Genomic DNA, 27,314 nt, shown 5'->3' with positions numbered 1-27,314 from the left:
CTCTTCCTTTTCAACAATTCGTTGTAAATAAACTCTTTATGCAAAAAAATATAGAGTTTGAATATTTGTATTCTTTCACAAGATTTTCTTAAACATCTTCCTCAATAATTCATTATAAGTACACTGTATATCTTTATGAAGAACATAGAGTTTGAATTCGTTATACGTAGACTGGGTGTATTTATGAATACTGAAAAAGAATATAGAATTTAAACATTTGTATCCTCTTATATAAACATCCTTCTCAACAATTCGTTATAAATAAACTGCGTATCTTTATGCAAAAAAAATATAGAATTTCTATATTCTTTCACAAGATTCTCCTAAATATCTTCCTCAACACTACACTAAATAATAAAAAAAAATATAGAATTTGAATATTTATATTCTTTCACAAGATTCTCTTAAATATCTTCCTCAACACTGCACTAAATATCTTCATGAACACTGAAGAATATAGAATTCATTGTACATAAACTGGGAATATAGAGTTTAAATATTTGTATCCTCTTATATAAACATCTCAACAATTCCTTAGAGACTGCATATCTTTATATAAGTATAAGTAGACTGCATATCTTTATGCAAAAAAATATAGAGTTTGAATATTTGTATTCTTTCACAAAATTCTCTTAAACATCTTCCTCAATACTGCACCAAATATCTTCATGAAGAATTCGTTGTACACAGACTGGGAATATAAAGTTTAAATATTTGTATCCTTTTTATGCAAAAAAAATATAGAGTTTGAATATTTGTATTCTTTCACAAAATTCTCTTAAATATCTTCCTCAACACTACACTAAATAATAAAAAAAAATATAGAATTTGAATATTTATATTCTTTCACAAGATTCTCTTAAATATCTTCCTCAACACTGCACTAAATATCTTCATGAACACTGAAGAATATAGAATTCATTGTACATAAACTGGGAATATAGAGTTTAAATATTTGTATCCTCTTATATAAACATCTCAACAATTCGTTATAAGCAGATATACTGCATATCTTTATGCAAAAAAAATATAGAGTTTGAATATTTGTATTCTTTCACAAAATTCTCTTAAATATTTTCCTCAACACTGCACTAAATATCTTCATGAACGCTGAAGAATATGGAATTCATTGTACATAAACTGGGAATATAGAGTTTAAATATTTGTATCCTCTTATATAAACATCTAAACAATTCCTTAGAGATTGTATATAAGTTATTATATTTATATAAGTATAAGTAGACTGCATATCTTTATGCAAAAAAATATAGAGTTTGAATATTTATATTCTTTCACAAGATTCTCTTAAACATCTTCCTCAATACTGCACCAAATATCTTCATGAAGAATTCGTTGTACACAGACTGGGAATATAAAGTTTAAATATTTGTATCCTTTTTATGCAAAAAAAATATAGAGTTTGAATATTTGTATTCTTTCACAAGATTCTCTTAAACATCTTCCTCAACACTGCACCAAATATCTTCATGAAGAATATAAAATTTGTTGTACACAGACTGGGAATATAGAGTTTAAATATTTGTATCCTCTTTATGCAAAAAAAAATATATAGTTTGAATATTTGTATTCTTTCACAAAATTCTTTTAAACATCTTCCTCACCACTGCATCAAATATCTTTGTGAAGAATGCAGAGTTTGAATTAGACTGTCTATCTTTATGAACACTGCAAAGGAATGCAGAGTTCCAATATACCTCTTACACACATTTGTATCTATATTCTATCCCCTGAAACAATTGTTAATTAATCGATAATAAACCTCTTCCTTGATCCCCTAGCATCACCTCGAATAAACAATATGGAAATATTCGTACACCAGCGGTTTTAAATTCTCCACGCCTCCTCCTCCTCCTCCTCCTTCTCCTCCCTCCGCGCAAAGATTACAAAAATTACCCTATTCCGGCGGCCATTCAAAATGGGGTCGAGATTAAAAGTCACGAGCCGCGCAGGGCGTGCGGAATTGCTGCTTTAGCAGTCTGGACGCGCGACTCCCTGGCTAAGGAGGATAAAGGAGCCGCGGAAACGAGCGGAAAACGAGAATACGTAAGCAGCGGGTGTAACTTTAAATCGAGTTGCGCGCCTCCTCCTCCTCCCCTCGCCGATCCGTGGGATCGACGGAAGAGAATTCCTTGCTCCGGAAGCAAAGGGAGGTCAGCAGCGGATCCGTGGAAATTGGGAGGGAACGAAATTAGACGGAGGAACGTTAGAACGAATTTCGAGACACGTTGGCGCTGCGTTACGAACGAAACGAGATTAAGGATTAAGGAAAGTGGGTGTTGGCCCCGCTCTCAAACCGGTACCGCGGCTCGTGTCGCTAGCTGAGGTGTGGGGACCTGTTGATTTTCGAACGATTGTTAAGAAACTCGAGGAATGATTGCTCGTCGGTTTCTCTTACTTATTTTTACTGCGCGAAATACAACGAGAAGTGGACTCGTTGGGGATTAAAAAATCGGAAACGGGAAGGAGAGAAGGAGTTTTATTGGAATTTGTCGAATATTCGTATATACAGGAAAGGAGAGAGAGAGAAGAATTGAAAATTCGAAACTGCAGAGTTTATTTTTCGACGAATCGATATACGGTTTCGGGTGGTGCATCGAGAGTGTGCGTGTACGAAATCATGGAATCGTGGCGCAATATAAAGGTACGACGCGAAGGAGAAACCACTAAAGGCAAACGCGGGGGTCGCGCTTAGCATAGATATGAATTTCATACTCGTGGCGCGATACGAGAAATTCCTCCGTGTCTGGAAGATCGAGAAGATTCGTAAATAGAATATCTTCAACCTCGAACCCGTATACGAATATCGTATTTCCTTAAAGTCGTCTTCCCCTCACACTCTGTCGTTTCTCAAAATTTCTATCTCCCTGTCAATTTAATCATTTCTTTTTACACGTGTACATGTCTTGCTCTGAAACAAAACCATCTTACCGAAAACTACGAATCATCATAAACTATCAAATGGCTCGTTGATCGAAGATATATATATATATCTCTAGTTTTAATGAGAACGCACAAGAATCGTAATTGCGTAATTTTTAAAAATAATAATTAAAAAAAAATCGGACAGATTCTCCTGAAAGAGGAACGCGAGGATTGTTCGAGAAGGAATCGATCGATCAAACGGATAAGGCGTTTCGCATAAATTAAACGAAAGACTTTTCCCCTAACCCGTTTATACGGAATATAACACGGCGTATAACGAGCGTGTCGGTTGGATGGCTGCCTGATAGCCCGAATTCGGCCTACGCCCTAAATCACCAAGCTTGATCCCCGTCCCTGCTCCCCGAAATCCGGCCGCGTTAATATACCCACGGCAGATTAATCACACAAACCGTGGCCGTTTATCCGTGTGCACCATAAGTCTCCCCTTAATTTATTTACCGTGTGCAACGACAACGCGTGTGCGCACCGTGTCCGCCGCCCTTTCCAGAAATTTTTGACGACGTCGTTGCGCTAAGAGGGGGGGGCAATTGTCGAAATTTTACACCAGTCGCGTTATGCCCCGCGTTGAATAGAACGCGGTGCTCTCCCGCTCTTGTTGCCGGGCGCCCGCCATTTTGCCCCGCCCGAGTAGCTCGTTTCACGGACGGAAACACGGTATTGTTGTTTATCGCCCTCCTCCCTTTGAATCATTTTTCGGGAAAATTGTCGAAAGGGGATGTAAAGAGAGAAGCAACTTTTTCTTTTGAGAGAATCCGTGGAGACGTTGAAGAAATTATTCCATGATCAGGTGTCACCCTTTCTTAAATCTAACATATTTCTGGATTTGAAATGGACGTTGAAGAAGTGACTCCAATTTCGACAAAAATTTCGCGTCGCAAAAGAAAACGAGAGGGAATCGTCCACCTTCCTCCTCTCCTTTTTTCCTTTTTTTCGAAGTCATAACGGAGGATATCGACGATCGCGAATAACCTATTTTCGCTGGTGAATGGGAAACGAGGGAAGTCGCTTTAGGTGTATTATGGCCGGGTCGGCTATTTGGCATGAACGGGATAGATATCCACCCTAGACAAGAGTGTAATGATCGGCAACATCGTACGTCAATGGATGAAGCTCATTATCAACTCTGACCCGGATATCGCCACCGGGATTAACTTACGCCCTCTGCATTCAAACCCCTTATTCTCCCTCGATTCCACATTTTAATTATCGTAACGAGTATTTATTCTGGATACGATACGATCTTTCTCTCCTCTTTTTCTATCAAATATCCCTCCTTCTTTCTCCTCCTCGTCTCTTTGTCTCAGAACGCAGGGGACACGGCCAGATGAATTCTATACGGTGGATACGTATATTGAGACGTATGTAAAGAGACGTATGATCGATGAAACGTTATCGTACGGATGAAGTTTTTTCTTCTTTCCTCTTTTGTTTTTGTTCTACTCGCGTTTTATTTTTAACACTTTGTCCCACTTGAGCGCACTTTTTCTAATCTCGTGATAGATATTCGTCTGCTTCTTTCTCTTTACGTTCGTTTTCGTGAAAGGAATATATTTTTCTCTAATTATCGAAGATCTTTTTTGCTTTTGTGATATCTGGGAATATTCAGGGTAATTAAGTGGATACGAATCGAAAAATTTGATAAATCTTCGATTTGCTTCGATTTATTTTTAACGATCGCGTTGTTCGAGTGCGGGGAATATATTTAAAAATAAAACTGGTACAAATTGCTCTTGAGAGTGGAGTTTTCTCAAGTGATACCGATACCGGCTAAAAATTATTATTGGACAGTTATCAAACGCGCGTTCGCTCGTAAAAAAATATTCCCTGGAGTGCACCTCTCTCGAGAGTTTCACTCTCGAATCTATTCTCTTGAAAGAGAGAACACGTTTCTCTTATAGTACAATTGATAGATTGTTTTAATAATTGTTTTTTCGTAACAAATTTAAAAAAAAGCCAATTACGAAAAAAGAAAGAAGGTACACACTAACGAGCAACAAAATTAAATTATTTATTAAAAGAAATTATTTATCCTCCAATCCCTCAAAAGAACTCCCAATTCCTTTGTTATCCTTTTCCACGAATCAACTCGAATCTTTATCAAAAAAATCGGTATTTCTTCTATAAATATACCAAGAAAAATAAGTAAATAATTAAATTAATAATAAATAAAAAAGGAAAAAAAGAGAAGAACAACCCAACCTTTCGCGATTCCTTTCTTATCCTTTTCCACGAATCAACTCGAATCTTTATCAAAATCGGTATTTCTTCAAATACCAAGAAAAATAAATAAATAATTAAATTAATAATAAATAAAAAAGGAAAAAAAAAGAGAAGAACAACCCAACCTTTCGCGATCCTTTTCTTATCCTTTTCCACGAATCAACTCGAATCTTTATCAAAAAAATCGGTATTTCTTCTATACCAAGAAAAATAAATAAATAATTAAATTAATAATAAATAAAAAAGGAAAAAAAAGAAAAGAACAACCCAACCGCGATTTATATCCCCTCAAAAGAACTCCCAATTCCTTTCTTATCCTTTTCCACGAATCGACTCGAATTTTTATCAAAATCGGTATTTCTTCTATACCAAATACCAAGAAAAATAAATAATTAAATTAATAATAAATAAGAAAGGAAAAAAAAGAGAAGAACGAAAAGATAAAGGAGAGTAGAGGAAGGGAAGAAACGTCGAACGAACGAATGGAAGGAAGGGAGGGGAACGGTTCGCGTTCGAAACGGAAATTTAATTTTCCGCTTGTATTTCCCTTTGTCCCCGCGTGTGCACACCGCGGGAAACTTGGCCGTGGAATTTTACAAAAGCAAATCGATGCGAAACAACGACACTGCCTGCCCCTCCCCCCCTCCCTCCTCGGCCTGGTTCTCGATACGGAATCCGCGTTTGTCCTCGGAAGAATGCAAGCCCGGGGGATTCCCTCCTCCCCCCCGTGTTGCGCGCGGAATTATTGTTCGTCGCGCGGCTCGTGTTGTCCGTGAGCAGGAAGACGGGGGAGGGGGTTGTTTTTAATAAGGGAGAGGGAGAGGTTTGCAGGAGGCAAATTTATGGAAACGATATAGGCGCGTGAAGGGAGAGGGAGGGAGGGGGTTGGTGGTGAATACTGGATCGGTGGAATAGTTTATTATCACCTTCCTTTTCCCCCGTTTGCGCTTTGGTGGAGAATTGAATACTCGGTTGCGTGGTGGAATTTTTCTCCCTTTTTTTTTTTCTTTTTTTGGAGGGGAGAGTTGATTGTTAAGTTTAAAGAAAGCTTCTTTTTATTTATTTTTATTTTTTTTGAGGTTCTTATAATAAACACGATATGTGGATTTAATTTGAATTGCGTATTGAATTTAATTATTGGATCAAGGTATTTAAGGAAGAAAAGGATGTTTATTAAAGTTGTGTATTATCGGTCTAATTTTGAAGAATTATTCTGATTCGTATTTATTCTATTTTTTTAAATACTTTTTATTTGCGCTTTGGTAGAATTGAGTACTCGGTTGCATGGTGGAATTTTTCTTTTTTTTGGAGGAGAGTTGATTGTTAAGTTTAAAGAAAGCTTCTTTTTATTTATTTTTATTTTTTTTGAGGTTCTTATAATAAACACGATATGTGGATTTAATTTGAATTGCGTATTGAATTTAATTAAATTGGCTCAAGTTATTTAACGAAAAAAAGATACTAAAGCGTATTATCGGTCTAATTTTGAAAAATTATTCTAATTCATATTTATTCTATTTTTTTTTAATACTTTTTATTTGCGCTTTGGTAGAATTGAGTACTCGGTTGCATGGTGGAATTTTTCTTTTTTTTGGAGGAGAGAGTTGATCGTTTAAAGGAATCTTCTTTTTTTTTTTTTTTTGAGGTTCTTAATAAACACGATATGTAGATTTAATTTGAATTGCGTATTGAATTTAATTAAATTGGCTCAAGTTATTTAACGAAAAAAAGATACTAAAGCGTATTATCGGTCTAATTTTGAAAAATTATTCTAATTCATATTTATTCTATTTTTTTTTAATACTTTTTATTTGCACTTTGGTAGAATCGAATACTCGGCTACATGGTGGAATTTTTTTTTTTTTTTTTTGAGTTCCTTTTTTTATAATATAACTTTTTGTTCGCGTTTTGGCAGAATCGAATAGTCGATCGAATCTTTTTCTTTTTACTTATTTATTTTTCTTCTTAGGATTCTTAACAAATAAGATTTGAATTTATAATTCTATTTATAATTATATACGAATTATATATTAACTAAATCAGATTAAGCTTTATTAAAGTTTTATTATCGGAAATTATTCTGTTCTTTTTATAACATCCTTTCTTCCCTCGACATGGTTACACCATTTTATTAAAACTTTTTATCGCACGTGGATTGAAGGATCAACTTAATAATAAATTATTTCCCGCGCGAAATTAGACATTTCTATGCATAGTATTGGTTGAGGGGAGGAGGGGGAGAATCGTTAGGAATTCCTGCATAAATAATCAAATCGTTTCCTCTATTTTCTTCCAGATGCGCCATCCGATCCAGATGAAGCCCGCGGACAGCGAGAACAGAAACGGTGAGTAAAAATTCAATGGCTCGTTCCGTGGAAACTTGCAAACTCCTTGCCATTCTCTTCCCTATTCGCTTAAATATGAAATTTCCTTGTAAATACGTTGTTTCAACTCTCGCCTTAGCAAAATCGATCATTGGATTGCTCTTTCGAATTTAACGAGACGAGAAGGAATAATTACATTTTATAATATATTTTAATACAAATTATCTTCTTGAAATTTCGATCTAGCAGATGATAGAATATAAACAAAAGATTCGTTTCAATCTTTTCCAACCTCTCGATCAATATTAGAAATAAAATCGTTAAAAAATCTTCTTCGCAAATCGGATCTCATCCACGTTAAAAAAAAAAGGAAAAAGATTTTTAATTTCGAATTTTGAAGAGGGGCCAAGAATCATTTAATGATAAAATCGATCTTTCTATCAATATTAAAAATAAAATATAAAATCGTTAAAATCGATAAAATCGTTAAAAATCTTCTTCGCAAATCTGATATCATCCATGTGAAAAAAAAAGGAAAAAAGATATTCAATTTCGAATCTAGAATCAATATTAAAAATAAAATCGTTAAAAATCTTCTTCGCAAATTGGATCTCATCCACGTTAAAAAAAAAAAGGAAAAAGATATTTAATTTCGAATTTGGAAGAGAGGCCAAGAATCATTCGATGATAGAATCGATCTTTCCACTTTTCCAATCTTTCAAAAAAAAAAAGGAAAAAAGATATTCAATTTCGAATCTGGAATCAATATTAGAAATAAAATCGTTAAAAATCTTCTCAAATTGAATCTCATCCACGTTAAAAAAAAAGGAAAAAAGATATTTAATTTCGAATTTGGAAGAGAAGCCAAGAATCATTCGATGATAGAATCGATCTTTCCACTTTTCCAATTTTTCAAAAAAAGAAAAAAGATATTTAATTTCGAATCTGGAAGAGAAGCCAAGAATCATTCGATGATAGAATCGATCTTTCGATCAATATTAGAAACAAAATCGTTAAAAATCTTCTTCACAAATCTGATCTCATCCACGTGAAAAAAAAGGAAAAAAGATATTCAATTTCGAATCTGGGATCAATATTAAAAATAAAATCGTTAAAAATCTTCTTCGCAAATCTGGTCTCATCCACGTTAAAAAAAAAAGGAAAAAAGATATTTAATTTCGAACCCGAGAAAGAGAGATCAAGAATCATTCGATGATAGAATCGATGGTGGAAAAGTGTCCTTCGAATGGGAAAGAGTAAGAAAAGGGTTCCATTTCCTCGACGTCTTTTTCCCTTTCTCCCCCTTATTCGTCCGATTCCCCGACTCGATTATATCTTCTTTGACTACACAATCTGGCCAATCCCTCCCCCCCTCTTAATTCAGCCAATTAATTTAGCACTTAATGAACGAGCTTTGAGCTACATTCTTCGTCATCGCGGGCGAAGACGAAGAGACTGATCAAAACGAAAACGATGCAAAGATGAAAGATACCCCATCTTCCCACGTCTAAAGGATATCAAATTTTATACAATACCTATCTTATAAAATACTGTTTACGACTCTTGATTGCGATAAATTGCGTGGTTTCCAATCTCTCCATTGAAATTACGTATATATTCAACGCTTGTGTTGCGAATAATTTTTTTAAATAATTTTTCCCACTTTCTACCATTGGAAATTGATACGAGAGAAATGTTAAAAAGAGAGAGAGAGAGAGAAAAGGAAAAGCCGATCCTTTAAGTAACCGGGGATAAATATCTGTAACACACATATATATATGTGTGTGTTGTGCAAAAGCGTAGAAAAACGCGTGCAATAGTATCGTGATGGAAATCTGGTGGTATGCGGGATGGAGGGAAATAAAAATGGAGCACGGGCGTTGGACGGATGAAAAACGAATGCTAATGAAATATTAACGACACCCGTCACGTGCTATGGCCCCAGCTGGACCAAGAATCGCGCTCATTTTTTCGATCTCTCTCTCTTTTTTTTCCTATTTTTTCTTTTTTTTTCCCTCTCTCTCCCTCCCTCCTTTTTGCAACACTGTCCGGAAACCGCATGGCTATAACGGATACACGAGGGGGGGATGAGGAGGGAAGAGTCACGCGAATTGATGTGAAAACGCAACCCCGTCTCCTATGTATTTATTTTACACGATGCGTTTTCGAAGTTGGAAATTCTCGTGAAAAAAAAAAAGGAAGAAAGAAAGAAGAAAATCGTGCGTTAAATAAATACGCGAATCGTTTCATTTTACGTCGATTTTTCCAAAAAATAAACGGATAATAAATAAAGAAAAAGAAACGCAACAGATCGAACAAAACGATCAACGGGGAAGACGCTTTTAATCGATGAACGAATTAACTCTGTTCCAATTAAACGAGAATTTGAAAAATCCAAACTCTCTCTCCCTTATTATAATTACTCCTTTGCTTAATGGACGCGCGACGGATGGACGTCTTTTCTTTTTCTTTTTGGAGGAGGTAGTTTCTCAGCGCGTCCCCTCTGACCAAAGGAGAAGAAAAGAAAAGTAGAGAAGAGAGAAGAAGCGAGGGAGGGGAGGGGACAGGAAAGAAGAAAGAGGAGGAGGTCGCGCGAAGAGGTGAAAGCTTTATTTATACCCGTGACATTCTGTTTATTTTGGCTGACGCCGTGTCTCCCGTAAGTAACGACACACACTCGGTCACGTGTTACGCTTCGTCCACGTTCCATCCATTCTCGGGATCGTTGTACACGATTACGTCATCTCTCCGCACTCGATAGAGGCGGGTTTTATCGACCGATGTCAAATTTTCGACGATTATCGATGCATCAACGATGCGTCGCGCGATAAACGGAATTTATTCGAATCAATCGTTCCGTTGTTTCCCAATTGGATTCATACTTGCTCGCGACGAAGAGAATTCTTCGCCACGATTCTTATATATTGGAAGCGTTTACAATTAATCTGATCTAATCTTTCGAAGAGTGGTAACAATGGAATATGTGAAACGATTCGCGTTTCCGGGAACGGTTAGAAACAGGTTATATTAGGACACGTTTCCCCGAGTTGTGAGCAATGCGATCCTTGACGTTGCGCGGGAATGACGTAATTACGATTGCTTAGGCGGAGACGAGTCAGCGTGCAATTCTCTCCTTCTTCTTTGTTCCGACTTCTCTGTCCCTTCCCTCTAAGGCGGGCGTCTTCTCGAACGTATTTTTTCTTCTTCTTACGATCCAATTTTCTCCTCTGATTTTTTGAAGGAGGAATTTTTCTCAAAGAAACTTTTTTTTTTAGAAAACTGTCTCACGACTTATCACTCGCGTACACGAGATAAATTTAATTTTAAGCATCGAGAAAGATAAATATGAGTGCCGGCAATAGCGGTTAAACTCGATTTATAAATTGATTAATTCTAATAAAATTTATATTAAAGAAAAAATTGTAATTAAATATATAAGATTTGGAGTGAAATTTAGAATCGATCATTAATAATTATAATTTATGATGGTAGAAATTAAAAAGTTTAGTAAAAAACTAGGATTAGATACCCTACTATAAAAAGATAAAGAAATTTATTAACCCATTAAACGTAGAACCATTAAAATTAAACAATATGGCGGCTTTTTATATCTAATTAGAGAAACTTGTCGATTAATTTGATAATCCACGATAAGAAATACTTGAGTTTTTATTTATGTATTATTGTTTTAACTGGCTTGAATGAATTTGAGTTAGAGATATTTTAGATAATAATAATTCAAATCAAAACGTAGTATATTCAAGATTTAGATGAGTTTCGATAAATTTAATTTTTGGAACATTTATTTTAATATAAATATGAAACAGAATTTAAAAGTAAATTAAAGTAATTTCTTTAATCGAAGGTAGTCGTACTCATACTCGATTCTACTAGTATTCATACTCGACGTTTTCTCTCGGGTCGACGATAAGATTTTTGTTAATGCAAAGAGGAAAGGAGAAGGAGAAGCGGGAACGGGGCGAAATTTTGCGAATGGAGTCGCGATGATGGTCGTAATAAATCGCTTGAGAGAGGATCGGAAATGTTGCGACGAGATCAGGAAACGCAAAGGAGAAACGAACGTGTACGGCTCGTGGTCAAACGAGCGCGATAAGGCTTATCTTATCAAACGAGAGGCAAACGAAAGTTTGCTTGTAAGCGAGCCGCGTGCGCTTGTCGGAAACGAGACACGCGCGTTGAAATCGTAGTGCAGAGTTGTTTCGAGAAGATATAATCGAACATTTTGCGCGGAAGCTTCGGTTCGCTGCCCCCCTCCCTCCCCGCAATCTTTTCCTCTCCCTCTCCTGTGTTCTCGAATCGATGCACAAGTCTCGTTCCATATTTATTCAGTTGGTGATTATTCAAGGGCATTCATGTATATTCCATGAATTTTGAAACTTTATTTTCTCATTAAAAAACAAGCTCCCTGGAAGAGAAAAAGAGAATGCGCATACATTTTTACGCGATTCATCCGCCTCTGAATTAACCGACTGTTTCTTTTCTTCGTTCGAGACTGAGAGAAGAAATTTTCCCTTCCTATTCGCACCAAAAATGAAAAAGAGATGCAACAATTTCGTCTCCAATCACCTGAGAATCTCCAAATCCTTCGAATCTTCTAGATTATTTTCTCCTAGATTATTGGATTCAATTTCGTTCTTTTCCGCGGCACGATTTTCGCCGCTTTATCATTGGCCATTATCGAATGATAAAAAAAAAAAAAAAAGAAGAAGAAAAAAAGGAAAACAGCGCCTCCGGCACGTCTGTGTGTGATATAATCGGCGTGACACGTGGTTTTTAGAAAACTATGATAACTAGCTCCCGAACGAACTAAACGGCAACGAAACTAAAAGCAGTGAACGAGAAATGAATATTCATTCGGCGAGGTGTCACCCGGATGTGGTGTAACCTCGGGGAAAAAAAAGATTTATAGGGGAGGGGAGGAACAAAACGAAAATAGCGGAATAACTCTTCCCCTTTCTTCCTCCTCCCCTCTCCCTTCTCTTTTATACGCAACGAGGCATCGGTTTTTTTCTTTTTTCTTTTCTCGAATAAATCGACGAATCGAAGATTCGTGTCGAATGTCGCGATTTTCTCTCCGTTGACGGATTACTTGTTTATTTATTTTTGTTTTTTTTTTTTTTACGACGAAACACGCGTGTTTTTCCTTTGCACGCTTAGAAAAATTGTTTGTTTTATCAATCCGAAAATTGATCGCTATTTTTTTTTTTTATTTTCTCTTTCTCTTTGGATATCTCTCGCGCGTTGTGTTATTTCGTTTTCGAGATGTAAAAGGGTGCGTTCGTTTCATTTGGCGGATAATAAATCCTAACTCTCGTGAGTGGGGTGATTTTTAAAAGAGAAGAGAATTAAGGAAAATATATATAAATTGGAATTTAAAAATGTTTTAAAAAATACCAATAATCTTTTCGCTGGTGAGAAATATAAGTGGCGACGGAAACAATGTTGGAAAACTGAAAATTCTATATAAAATTATTCATGAGAATTGCTGTTCACGGTTTCGATAATTCGGGATATTAAAAATATTCAATTATATTTCGTCGATCCACTTCGAACCCGAAAAATTCTAGAAATCAAATGATCTCTTAATTTTTCTTTCTCAAAAGCAACCAAGTTATAAACTTGTCCATATTAAACATATTATAAACAAGATGCTTCGCGTGATATTTTCGAATATTTCACGATGGTGCAATTAATCTTGGTGAAAAAGATAATTAATTCGTTGAAAAACTCTGAAAAAAGAAACCGTATCTAAAAAAGAAATTCCAAATTGCCCTTCTAATTACATCTAACACCTTTTGCTCTCTATATAATATCTCGAGAAATTGTTTAGTAATTAACCAGTTAATTATAACTGTTCTCAGAGGATAGCCCTTGCAATCTCTTTTCGAACGATACGTTTTATACGTTAAATATCTTTTATTATTTCGTCACAATATTAAATACGTAAGTTAAAAAGGAAAAAGAAACGATACATTTCGATGCATCTTTTTGATTGAAACGAAGGTTTAATAATCCTCCCAAACGTTTTGCAGAGGAGGAAAGGAAGGAGGAGTGAAATACCGAATCGCTTTTCTTCGTTTGTTTGATTAAAAAAGAAAGAAATTGGGGGAGAATACACCCCGTTTAATAATACCCTCCACGCACTTTTATTCCCTCTTTCGTTCATTCTCCGCTCGTTACACGAGGATCCATCTCTCTCCCCCTCTTTCTTCCTAATATATTCCTCTCTTACCTCATCGTACCTGCAGCACGATCGTATTTGATAGAAAAACTCATGGAACTTGTCGTTCTCGATTCGAAAAGTTGTTGAAAAAATTTCTATGCCTACGTTCTTTTTAATCAACCATTTCGACTCGCGTTACAACCCGACTGTTCCAGAATTTCTCTTTCGCCCTCGTTGAGAGGAGGAAGAATTTTTCTCGAAAAATTGAAACTCGAGGAGAGAATAAAGGGACGGTTATTATTATTATATCCTATTCGCCGGGGCAAATAGGGTGATCGTAATGAATAATAAACGGGCGTGTATCGGGGAGAGGGAGAGAATTTATAATGCAAGACACACGCCTGATTTTTCGCCTCAGCTTCCTCGCCGTCAAGTGTCCTCGAAGAACCTTCCAAACCCCCATCAATGAAACATGACTTGGCAAACACTCCGCTTAAAGTGAACATGCACCGACTTCGACCAGTTCCCTCTCCTCCATTTCCTCCTCTCCAACTCTCTAGTGCGAATGTCAAGGAACCGATCGAAAATTGTGCGAATAAATAAAGCGAGCGATTGTGATTATTCGCCGGATTTTTCACTCCTGAAACCTGTGAATGTTGCTCGAATTCTTCTCTCTCTCTCTCGTATGATTTTTTTTAAAAATTCGATATTATATCGATTTCTTTCACGAATACATGTCTAAATTATTCTCGATCTTTCCAGCAAATAAATAGTGCTCTCTAGAAATTGCTCGAAACTTGATCTCTCTTTCTTTTTCTTTTTACGATTAAAAAATTGAAGAAATCCAGCTTTCTTCTTCTCTTCCCCGTTCGAAGTTTACTTTTCTCTAAGAATGTATTCGATCAACGCGTGATCTGTTTACCAAAATATTGGAGACGAAAATATAAAATTATTTTAATTTCGAAATCGAGAATTTATCTCTTGGCGTTTGTAGAATTGGATATGTACTTGCGTGAAATAAAATCGTTCTCAGTTTCTGTTCTTTTAAATATTTCAATTTCGGCGGTTAATTTCAGCGGATAAACAAATTTGCAGCGTTTTACTTATTCAATCTTGTTGTCTTCTGCGGTAAAAGTGTTGCGCTCGCGCTATTATCAAAAATTTACATCTGTTTTAAATTTACCACGCGTATATTTATTTATATATATATATGCATTTTACCGTATTTCTCGCAACAACAATACAAATTTCACGATTTATTTACCGTTTTAATTAAATTAAAAAGAATGGCGAATTAAATTCTCAAGATTCGGGAAGCGACAAGAAATATATCTCGAAGAATGTACCTTAATCGAAACGTTTTTCCAACAATTATCATTCCTCTCGGACAAATTTTCATAACAACAGCAGCAACAACGATATTTTTCCAAACCATTCGAGATAAAATTAATCCATCTTCGTCTCGATATCGTTTCGATCCAACGTTTTTCCTCACAATGGGGCGCGTTCAATAATGCGAGCCGCGTGGAAAATCGTGTTTCGAGTTTGGAATTGAAATCGCCGCCATTTCGTAAGAGGAAAATTAGAGCAAAATACGATGGAAGGGGTTTGGAGATACATTGCTTTGAGTTTCTCGCGTCACAAGGACGAGTTGATAAAATTGGTCGAGATGTTCAAATTTCTTTTACCTGTCAGTGAATTATAACCTACGAATATTTGTTACGTCCTCCTTAATTAACGATTAAAGATCGGTGAAAGATCAATGGAGGGTGGTTGGTGGAGGGAATGCAAAGGAGAGAAAGGAGTCGCGGATGGAATCGTTAACGCGATCCAGGGGGGAGATCGAGATACCGATGCCCATCGATATCGAGTCAGGTAGCCACTTCTCTCCAGTATTCCACGGAAAATATCAGCGTATTCGTTTCTCGGTATTCCGTCTCGAACGAATGCCAAATGCATTCGAATCGAATGCGCGAAGCCGTGTCAGCCTGGAGAACGTAGAAATGCGACGCGTTAATCTCTCCGCCCATTGTCGCCATCGGAATCGGAAACGCGTGTTACATATATAACTTCCGTTCCACGTACACTTTCGCGTCCGACTTTTCAGGGGCGAGAAAATTATTGGAATTGGAGAGCAAAAATTTTTTCGAAAAAATCGGAATCGGATATCCTGCAGTTTTATTATCGAGTTGCCAAAGTTGAGCCGATATCGAAATCGTTGTTGAGAAAATTTGGAATTGGAAAGATCGGGGTGAAAAAAATCGAGAGATCGAGTCTTGGAATTTTTATTATCCCCGATAAGGAGAAAATCGGTGTTCTATATGGTCACGAGATAAAAATATACGTGAGTTTCGCGAGGGGAAAAAAAAAGAATTTCGTCGAATTTTACACGAAATGGAAAATTCGACGTCTGCGTCGAAGAAGGAAAGCAAAAAAAAAAAAAGGAAGAGCCGAACATCCCACAAGAGGAACAAAATTAACCGTGGAATTCCAACGGAATACTAATACGCACGAACACGACAACGGAAACAAAGATGGACACGCGCAAAGGAGACGGGCCAATGACGAATAAAATTTGTACACAAGCTGCACCACCGAAAAATCGACATCCACGACATCCAAGAGAACGTCTTACGCTTGAATACCTTGTCTTATTCTCGCCCCATTATCGGTCCCATTGTACGTTTTGGTCCGGCAGGAAGAGGTTCGAGAAACGAGACGCGTCATCACGGTCTTTTACAAGTGGCTCTCGCCGTTCGAGAAAACGCAGGGACGCGCTTGTTGGTACCGCGACCAACTCGGAATCGTGTAGAAGAAGATTGGAACTCGGCCAAATATTTATACACACAACTCTCTCTCTCTATAAGCCGTGTACGCTGTTGCTTCACTACACGCCCGTATTATATATCGCAACCGGTATTTAATGGGCATCGCGTAATAAAATTGTTGCCCCGCTCAACTTATCCACGCGAGTTTTCCTTCTCGTTACTCTAATTTAATTTACCGTAACAAATATGTGTAACGATATCCTCTTTGGAAATTATTATATCATAGAGATACTTATTTATTTCGTTTACCGATGACGATTCGTTCGTGAATATAAATATTTTGAACGATCAATTGTGCAGGATTGTTGGTTTTTTTATATCGTTGTTGTTATTATTATTATTACAAAAGGAGTGCAAATAATTTCAAAGGGCATTTTTTTCGGAGAATAGTTGTAGCTTAAATGAGCACATAAATGGGATAATTAAGACAAAGGCTAGAGAAGTTATTGTGGAAGGCGGAAAAAAGGAAATAAGGTACGTTATTGTACGTTGCGTTCTACGTTATTTTCATCGAAACGAATTCGCGATAAGAAAAAGGCGTTGCGAGCTAAGAAAAAAAAGAAAAAAGAAATGAAACGTAGATAAACGAAAGGATGAGCAACGCTGCCAAAGCGTATTACGCATCGAAGGGAATTTGGAATGAACGGATATTCGTGTATCCTAAATACCTGATTTGCCAGCCATTCATTGATCTTGTAACGAAGCAAAGCGTGGAGCTAGATGTTATTTCTGCGTGGATGTCGAAAGACGAGAAGTATTCGGGGATTCTTTGGAATTTTGATGATGAAAATCGAAGAATTTCGACCATCTGATATATATTTATTCCTGCATAGATGGTTCATTCAGATTGAACGATCGATACCTCTTATTTTCGAAATGGATAATTGGAGATTTTTAAAAATCTATACGAATTAAATTTGTTGATTCATTGTTGATCTAAGATATACCTAAATTTTGGCATCTCGCAATACGATATAAATCATTTAATCAACGAACTTTGTTTTCCTGTTCCTCGTTCCAAATTCTTACAAAATGTGCTACATTATATGTAAAAAAATTGTTTTTTTCTTTTTCACGCAATAATCGATGAAAAATTGTTCTAAATAATTAACACGGAGTTATATTTGAACCAAAGAAAGCTTCACGAAACGTGTTACTCATAAAGATAACAAATTCAAAAAAAAATATTTACTTTCCAATTAGTAAACTTAGAATGTTAATTGTTGAAAAAAAAGAGAATTTGTAAAATTTGATTACTGAAAACTTGTTACTATGTCGTGTATTTTTATAGAAAAAAAAATATATATATATATATAATTCTCACGAAAAGACTATATATTTATTGTTACAACGTAACCTAAAACGGTGTCAAAAAGAATATCGTACATTTTGAATTTATTTTATCTTATACTCTCCTCTTGTTTTTTTTGTCAGTAAAGTAAAACAGTGAAACGTGAAATGTTCCCAGTTCCCGTGTAAAATTCCTATGTGCACGCAATATTTATACATGTTCTTATAACTTGGTGTTTATTTAACGTACTATCTTTTATTGTCAAGTTTTCGTTATTTATCGCGCGGACAATACACAAAATATTTAAGCTCTCTAAATTTCGTTATTTTTATCTTAAACGCATTTATTTACACGTACGAATTCCCAACGTTTTTCAACAACGGTTTCGGGACAATTGGAACAATATTTCTGCGATAATAAATATTCATTATTATAAATATTCGCAATGTTCGAGTAAGACGTTAAGACGCCTTTGTTTTTTTTTTTTCTTCTCCTTTTCTTCTTTTTTTCAAACATCTGCCACCGAGTCAATCGAGATCGAAATTTTTCGAATATTTTCCCGTTGCAAAATCGTTCGTTTCATTTTTCGGCCGCCATTTGTTGCTCGGCGCGTACAATGGAAACAACGGTGAAACACGGGAACGCGTTATTGTCAGCGTATTTTTAATTTACAACCGAGTACCGCGAATTCGAATGCATTATTCTCGGTTACATTCGGTCACAAGGAAAGCCTTTCAACCGTCATCAATTATTTCACGGGTGGAAAATCCATTTCGCTGGAAATGGGGGGGTGGAAGGTCAGCTAATCACGGATGCATACGAACCTAACAGGCTTATTCGTAGTCATCCATCTCGATTTTATTCCCGACACCGATGTCGATGATTTTCAATTAGTATCCAGTGTATCGCGTACGTGTTCAATCTGGAAACGTGTCAAGACAGGACTCCTCCTCTTCGGATAAATATATATATATATATATAGATATATCACAATTCTTTTTTCCTTTCCTGAATAAAATTTTACGAGCAACGAAACGAGGCGGATTAAGAGCGAACTCGAATTGGTTCTTAATTTTGGCGGCAAATTTTAAACGTTACGTTTGTCGATAATATCGGTGAATTATTATGTGAGATATAAACAGAGAGAAAGAGAGAGAGTTGTGGAACGAATTGGATAACTCTTGTATCGCGTATACCAAAGGTACAAGTTCTCGACAATTATTATTATTATTATTATTATTATTATTATTATTATTATTGTTATTGTTATTATTATTGTTTCACGTTATTATTAATGTACTTTCGCGTTATTACATATAACGTGTAATGGCTTTCGAATTATTTTATTACCTCCTGTATTCTGTTTTAACACGCGCATTGGCATTTGCGCGTTTCATCAAATTCATATCGAGGCCCTCCCCCTCGCCCCCGTATAATCGCTTATACGCCATGATGCAAATAATTTTACCGCCGCGCGTCTCACTTTGTTGTTCGAAACGGGTTTAATTCGTGAATCGTGAAATAAAAGCGTGTGGTCGGTCGCAATCGATCGAATAATTTTTAAGTAAATAAGAAATAGACAGGAGGGGGAGGGGGATTTGGAATTTAATGAATTCCAACGAGTAGCTGTTGCCGCAAGATTTCTAGAGAGTCGCGACGTAGGCGGGAATTAATGTAACAGTTGGCGCGGGAAGAAGCGAGTTTCGCCCGGGAATGTCTGTCTGTGCAACGATATAAGCAAGCAGAGGTTTAATAGGGGAGGAATGTCGGCCAAAACGGAAGGATCGACTCGAAATGGGGAACTATCGGTGGATGGAACAACGACCATCGTCGTGGTGTTGATAGATCGATTTGTCGTATTCGACGACGCTGTTCGCCGGGAAAATACGAGCGGATGCAACAATGCGAGAGCACAGTGTTAAAACGATGGAATCCGCCTGTATAATTCCGCCGCAACGCATTAATTATGGCAATTAGTCAAAAGATTCGACCGAGACAGAGATTGATATATTGCACCGCCAATTGCGCGCCCGAGATCACAGAACTATTATCGCCCACTTTTCTCTCCGTTTCATTAATTATTTTATCAGGAATACTCGCGATATCGTACTTTCCTTTTTCTTTTTTTTCTTTTTCTTTCTTCTTTTTTTTTTCAATAATAATAAAGTTAATTTCGATAAGAGGGTAATGTAAATTTTAATAACGTTAATTATTCATCACTGTTGCTAAGATAATTCTCCTGGTTGAAAGGGAAAAAAATTTCTTTGATTTCTCGGATATTAGATTGAACCGGATGTTGGAACAGTTAGAATATTCGATGTTGTCGTTAATTCAAAGATGAATTCATCCGCGACAATCGTGAATCGTGTCGAGGCTTGATGAAAAAAAAAAAGAAAAAGAAAAAGAGAAGAGGAAGAAGAGAAAAAAATCTACCTAAAAGGTTATTACCGGCTTCGAGGAATAGCCGTGCTATTTCTATGTTAAGAAGCCTCCCCTCCCTCCTCCCCTCCCCTCTCTCTTGAAAAGAGATCTTACTAAGAAAGCAAATGCGCCCATGAATAATGGAACGCGTACATTGTCTCCCGCCTCTTCTTTCGTTGCATCTATGCTCTCCACTCATTGCTTATCTTGGTGTTGCGTTGCTCAACTGTTTGGTAATCGATGCCAAATATATATATATATATATATACACGTGTCTCTCTGCATTTATTTCTCTTCGGCATCGTCGATTTCCGATCTTTACACGCCTTTCTCGATAACCTTAAATTTTTATCAATGAAAAGTTTCTATGAAAAATTCATCGCGCATTTATTTATCACCCGTCGAAGGAAATTTTATCGTCTCATTTATATTAATATTAAAAAAAAAGGATAAATCATCTTTTCGCTATTTTCATTAAAAAAAAAAAAAAAAAAGAAAAGAAAAGAATATTCGTTAAAAATCGATGGAAAAGACGATCGACCGATCGATTGCGGCCGAATCAAATTTATTCGATCTACGAGACGGCGCAGCTCGCGACGAAGAATGGATAGATACGGTGCGATCGTGGTCGGAAATTCGAATATAAAAATCGAACGTTCTCTGCACAGTCTACCGACCGAGACGTATCGCGTCGTCGACGCGTGGATCCCCCATCGATAATGCGTCACTCCGGTGATGACGATGTATGCGATACGCGCGGCCACGTATAAATAATGCATCATCCAGCTCGAGGAGGGAGACAGGCCACAAATATCCATGAAACTTCGATGCCAACGATGACCTCGTGCCCTCTGTCGAATCGACTGGTAGTCATCGACACTACGGACCTCTACGTACGCGCGCGTCTGTGTGCGTGTGTCCGTTGCTTCTGCTCCTCTTGCATGGAATTAAAATGTCGAGGTGAGGAGCGTGGCGCCACAGTCTTTGTAAACACGCGATCGAGAGTTCGTTTGTTGGAACGATCATTGTCGTTTGAACTTTTTGAATCGTGCATAGGGAATAGGATCCGATGATACGTGGGATTCACTTTGTGGTGGTGTATAGATTGAGAGTGATTCTACTTTTCCAGTTAAATCGGACAAGTTTGAGGTTAGGAGTTACGTAGATTCGCGTAGATCGCTCGAAGTAGTTTTGGACAAGTGAGTTGATACGTGATGGTAGGTTGTTTGTTAATTTCATTATTTGAAGAAATTGTTACGTCTTCGACGTGTGTTTTCTATATTTTAGTTTTCTTCTGTATATGTGTATCTCAATTTCGTATTTACTTGTGTTACGTTTTTACGTATCAATTTCGACAAATACACGAGAAAGTTTAAAAGTTGCGTTTCGAGAGATTTCGATTTAAATTTCTCACGCGTGGATCGATCTGTCTGCAAACTAAATCGGTGTGGGAATTAAAAACAAACGATGATCGATTTATCGATGTTTTCATTGCGTGGGATGTACTGTTATTCCTTATTTCTGTTCTCGTTATGTATTATAATCGTCAAGCGTCGAAAACGAAACGTGTTTTATTTGCCCTAGCGTTTATATTATCAAAATTCAATTTTTCTTTCCCGGCAAGTATAAGATGCAACAAGTATATCGAGTAAAACTCGATAAATTTACGAGGCGAATCGAATTTCAATCTAGGAGAGAGACTAAAAGTAAAATTGTGAATGAGGAACGAAGGAGGGAAATTTTTTTAGATTTTTTTGAAAAATTTCAATTCTTATTTAACTTAGTTAAACGTTAAACTAAAAACGTTAAACGCTAAACTTTCTCTAGATTTTCGACATTGAGAAGCAAGAATGAGTAATTTGTTTGGGTAGCGCGACACGGTTGTTGCGACGGCGTTTATCGGTTGGTGAGTCACCGACTTGGCCACAGAATTGGAAATTATTCACATGATAATGATACGATTAATATATAAATCATCTATGTGGCCAAGAAAAATTAAAATTAGTGATAATATAATGGTTAATTGGAAATTGTCGTAATACGATATTTAATTTTTGATTTTCTACGATTATAAATCTGTTCATTTTATTTTTTTTTTTTAACTTTTAATTTTTTCAGAATAAAATAAAATAGGATGAAAAATACGAAATATTTTGAACGTATATTATTATATAAATGTATATAAAATATACTCCATTATATATTTTTATATGATAATTTGTAATTTCCATACAGATAAGTAATTTTAAATGTTCCATTGTTATTATTAGATTATTGTTCACAAGGGATACTTTTTTTTTTTATATACATTTTTTCACACCTGTTACTATGAAAAATAATTTAATAATAATACATCACCTAAGATGTTTAATAATAAAAATATTTCACAAGGGGCAAAAAATAATCGTTGAATTAAAAATTTGCATTTCATATAACGAATATGCATTAAAATTATTTATGCAACATGATAAATATGCGTCGCATTTTAATCACCAAGTTATACGATGCAATTTTTATGTTCTATAATAAAATATTTTATTCGCGTTCGCAATGTACAAAGGTATCAAGAATTATTTACATTTACTAGAAACGAATATGTTATTCCATAGACTGCGGTATAGTAGACCGAAAAAAAAAAAAAAGGAAGAAAAAAGGAAAAAGATAAATTTACATTGTATGAGATAATCGCTTTGTGTCACTTTTAAATAATTCAGGAGCGATGGAAAATCAACACGCAGTTCGGTTATTCTAAAGAGTTGTTTCTTTACGAGATATTGAAAAGAAAACAAATAATAGAATTGGAAACCGTGCTGGATTCCGTTATTTTTCATATTTTTTCTCATATTATTATATTTCGTAATGTGTATTGTTCAAGATTTGAAAAAGGGAAGAAAGATGGCCATGAAAAAATAGGGAAGAATACGTGTATTCAAAATGTTCAGTATATACGTTCCAAATTTTGATTATCTTTAACGATACGTAATTTCGAAAGAGAGTTCGAAAAAATGGAAAAGAGAAACATCGTTGCAATCTTGCATCCGTGATAATTTTCTTTCGTATAAATCTTCTGTGATCTAATAAAAAAAAAAAAAGAGTCACGTCACCTCCAAATCTCCACGATTTCATATTGCACTTTAAACGAACTTTCCAACCTCAAAAGTTGTAAAAGAACCTTAAACGCTGCATGATAATCTTAAGAACACGAAATGCTCGATAATATATTCTAACTAAGGGGGACGATTGCGAGGCTTGAACAATGAGATCACGCTGTACTTCGTCACTCTACTACGCCAATGCGCGCCTAGTTTAAAGTTTCCTCTTTTTCTTTGGACTCACAGCACTTGCACATCTTATGCATATTCCGCGATGTTCACGTGTGCGCGCTCTCTGGCCTGTCGTGCGGTCTTCCGTTGGCTCAGACGGCAATCGGCCGTGCCGTTTTCTTCGGATGATGCGGCGCGGTGGTCTTAAATACGGGGAGCATATTAAGTTAGAACACGATGTGATCTAATCTTATAAATTGTCGAGCAGTGGAAGGGAGCTTTGAGGCAACGTGGACGCGATGCGTCAAAGTAAATCGCTCGTCGTGAATACGTTTGATTGTATGTATGTATATATATATATATTTAAATTATCGACAAACAGATTTAGTATATTTGATATCGTCGAATTATGACATTAGCCGGGTAAATAACACGCTTCGAAAAGGTTTCGAACAATAAGCTGGGATAGGGTGTAATTAAATTTAGGTGAAAAGTTAAAAGGATTAAGCGGAATCTTTGCTCCGTATTTCTTATTTTTCGTTGCACTTTTTTTTGAAAATTTCTCACGGGTCGTTATTTAAAGGAACGAGTTATAATGAATATTACTTTGTTGATGCTCGTTAGAATTATTTAAAAAAATCTTACGCTGGAATATCGTAATTTACGTAATTAAAATTTTATTAAGCATTTGCAATGGTTGTTTTCAAAGTAGTTGAATTTCAATATTCATGATAACGTTAGATATTGAATATTTTAAAACTGATGTATAAACTTATTCAAGTGATACTGGAAATAAATCGATATGAATCTATTACGTTTAACTTAGTTAATATAATTTGAAATACTGTAATTTTTTTAATAAGCAAAAGAGGATTTTGTATAATTTCTAATCTAATATTTCCTTTATAAATTTAATAAATTTATTTTACGACGAATACTCGTACTTACGTAAAATAAGCTAATTATATTCAATTTATATTACTCATGACTTCATCGATATGCTTATCATATTGATTTTATATCATTAAACGATATTACCTTATTTCCTTATCGACAATTTTTTCCAATTCATCTTTCTCAGAATTCTAATCACTATTATTCGATATCGCAAGATCAAAGTGTTATAATTAAATCAAATTTAAAAATAAAATTTCAATAGAGATAAAAAAAAAAAAAAAGAAGAAAATTATTTCATCAGTTCTATAAGTAAATTCAACGGTAGTAGTCGTCTCGTATTTGAGTTTCTAGTAGAAACACGCAAGACTGTCGAAAATGATCACAGAAAGCATATGTCATTCCAAATAAGATACAGGGTCTAAAAACCCTGCCAAATTATTCGAATGAAAGAGGAAGTTAAACGTAAGATTTCCATGCTCACGTAAAGCTCATAAGCGGAAATTGAATGTTTGATGCACGAAACCAGGAAGAGGGAGGGGATGGGGTTAGAAGACGGTAAGAATAAAGAAGAAGGCGAGAAGACGGAAGGTGGGAAGAGAAGGCAAAGCGCGAGTAGGATAGACGAGCTCGAACAAAAACAGAAGAGAGGGGAGGCGGTTGGCGCGACGTATTGGGAGGAGAGGGATAGAAGACAGTCGTGAGTGCACGAAGAAGCACGAAGTGACGAGTGGCGGTGGAAGCTTGAGGCGAACGCCGGTTCTCTCACTTGTTGAGTGTCGAGCGACGAACTGAGTCCTACCGTTCGGTCAAACGGCGACCGGTAGAGACAACGGTCGCGTGTTTTCTCGTGTGCAACGTATATAGCGTGTGATTGCTCGCGAACCACACGCGGTGCACGCGAGAACGTGATAGACGCGCGCGTGTCCGACATTTTTTAGATCGTGTGCGCGGGTGAAAACGTATATGCGCGCGCAGGCGTCGTGCGCTGTCTCTCGTGCGATAATTCGATCGATCGATTTGTGTCGTGGACATAACTTCGATTAGAAACGAAGAATTTTATGGAGGAAGGTGAATTGTGCAATACACAAGGATCGTCGTTGCGAGTCGCGTGCCTTATCATCGTCATTCAAAGGCACGACGAGCAAAAGTTTCTGGAACAGCGGACGGCATCTATTTTCGAGTACTCGAGTCACAGTATCTTCGCACCGACAGCTTGTCCACCACCATTATTCCGGCGTATTTGTTCTAGATTAAAGTGCACGCGATCGGTCGACGTTAAATCCAACCGAATACGCCGGAACTATGCACGATCGATCGTTACCCTGAATCGTCGTAGAATCGATGGAAGAAACGTTGTTTTCGTTCGTGGAGATCGTCTTATTTTCATTGGCGATACGATCGACCGGACAGGTCGATACGCCGCCGGTGTTAGGAACGAGTCTCGTCACCGTTACCATCGGCAATCATTGTTACGATTATTCTACTAGCGTATTGCATAAGCATTGCCGTAATTGTGATTACGTAAGACAGGTTCGTTTGTGGAAAATAATCGCAAAATCGGATACAGGACATGTATTACGTTGTTATGTGTGACGGTCGTAATAGAAATGTATAGAAGTGTATAATTCACTCGAAGGAAATTACGGATCGTTACTCAATAATTATTGTTTGATCGATTATATTCCTGTGTTATTTCATTTTTAAAAAAAGGATATGTTCATTTTTAATCACGTGCCAATGTGCAAAAGATGTGTGTAAAACAAAACATTATTGTCGCGTAAAATTGACCGTTTCCTTGTTTTGTCTTTGGCTGAAGTGTTCATATAATGTTATTTATAAAGTTTAGTTTCCGTGAAATTTGAGTGATACATCTGTTAGGAGGCGAATTTAGCTAAGATTGTGCGCGAGCCTTTTTCAAATCTCCCGCGCACAGTGCACGTGTTGGAAATATCGACAATGGCGATGAAGAGTAAGAAGCAGTATACCGGGCCCAGCCTCGGATCGAAAAGTCATTATCCTGCAATCAGTCAAGCTTATTGGGCACCACAGCCACAAAATACACCTTATTCCGTCCCAGGTATTGTAATGCTTTCAATTAAAATGTCGAAATACACGTTGAAAGATGATTTAATATAGAGGAAAAAACTCGCGAATAAATATTTCGAAATAATATTATTATAATAATCTTGTTTGTTATTCTTGAAATTTACAACTTTTATATATTCTATACCTACAATGTTCTGTTTCTATAAAAAAGTTTTACATATTTTATATATTTAGAAATATAAATTTCTATGAATGAATAATCTCGCGTTCATTGAAAAATATCGATACAAATTATTTTTTTCTCTTATCTTTTTATTTTAAACATATCGGTATTTTATAGAGTAATAACATTTATAATATACAGAATTATATAAAATTGCACCACTTTTTCTGTAAAAAAAAAAAAAAAAAATTTCAAATAAACGCAAAATTGTACAAAACAGCTTACATGCAAATTATAAAATTAATTCTGAAGAAGATCTTGTGTGAATTATGATTCAGTAATTAAATCTTTTTTTCATAATAAATTACTTCCTTTCGAGTAACGTTGCATACTAATGAGATATTTGAGAGCATACTACAATATTTAATACACACATGACCATCTCTTTAATTTTAATTAATTTTTTCAAATATATAATATGAATATTACGAAAAAAATTTTAATTACAACAACAATATTAATTTAAATTATTAATAAAATAATACGGATAATAAGAAAAATTTCAATATTCCATTTTCGAATTTAACCACTGCTTGATATTATATATCGAGTTTACGAAGAGTCCTTGAAGCATTCTACAAATTCAATCGTTCAGAAAACTCGCAAAATGTACATTGTCATAATGAACAATCACTTTATTACGCGTCTATTCC

General features: G+C 36.0%; 1 protein-coding gene across 34 annotated transcripts in view; it reads left to right on the top strand.

Moving 5' to 3' along the window:
• Positions 1–27,314, top strand: part of LOC107994778 (CUGBP Elav-like family member 2) — a 383,891-nt gene that overhangs the window by 301,252 nt on the left and 55,325 nt on the right. For all 34 annotated transcript variants that reach the window (XM_062085667.1, XM_062085686.1, XM_062085647.1 and 31 more), the window contains one exon: positions 7,481–7,529. In XM_062085667.1, the coding sequence (XP_061941651.1) occupies positions 7,481–7,529 (49 nt within the window). The remainder of the gene's footprint in view (positions 1–7,480; positions 7,530–27,314) is intronic.

Source organism: Apis cerana, linkage group LG1 (assembly GCF_029169275.1).
Source record: "Apis cerana isolate GH-2021 linkage group LG1, AcerK_1.0, whole genome shotgun sequence".
Lineage (NCBI taxonomy): Eukaryota > Metazoa > Arthropoda > Insecta > Hymenoptera > Apidae > Apis > Apis cerana.
The sequence above is the reverse complement of the archived record's forward strand: the minus strand, read 5'-3'. Positions and strand labels throughout refer to the sequence as shown.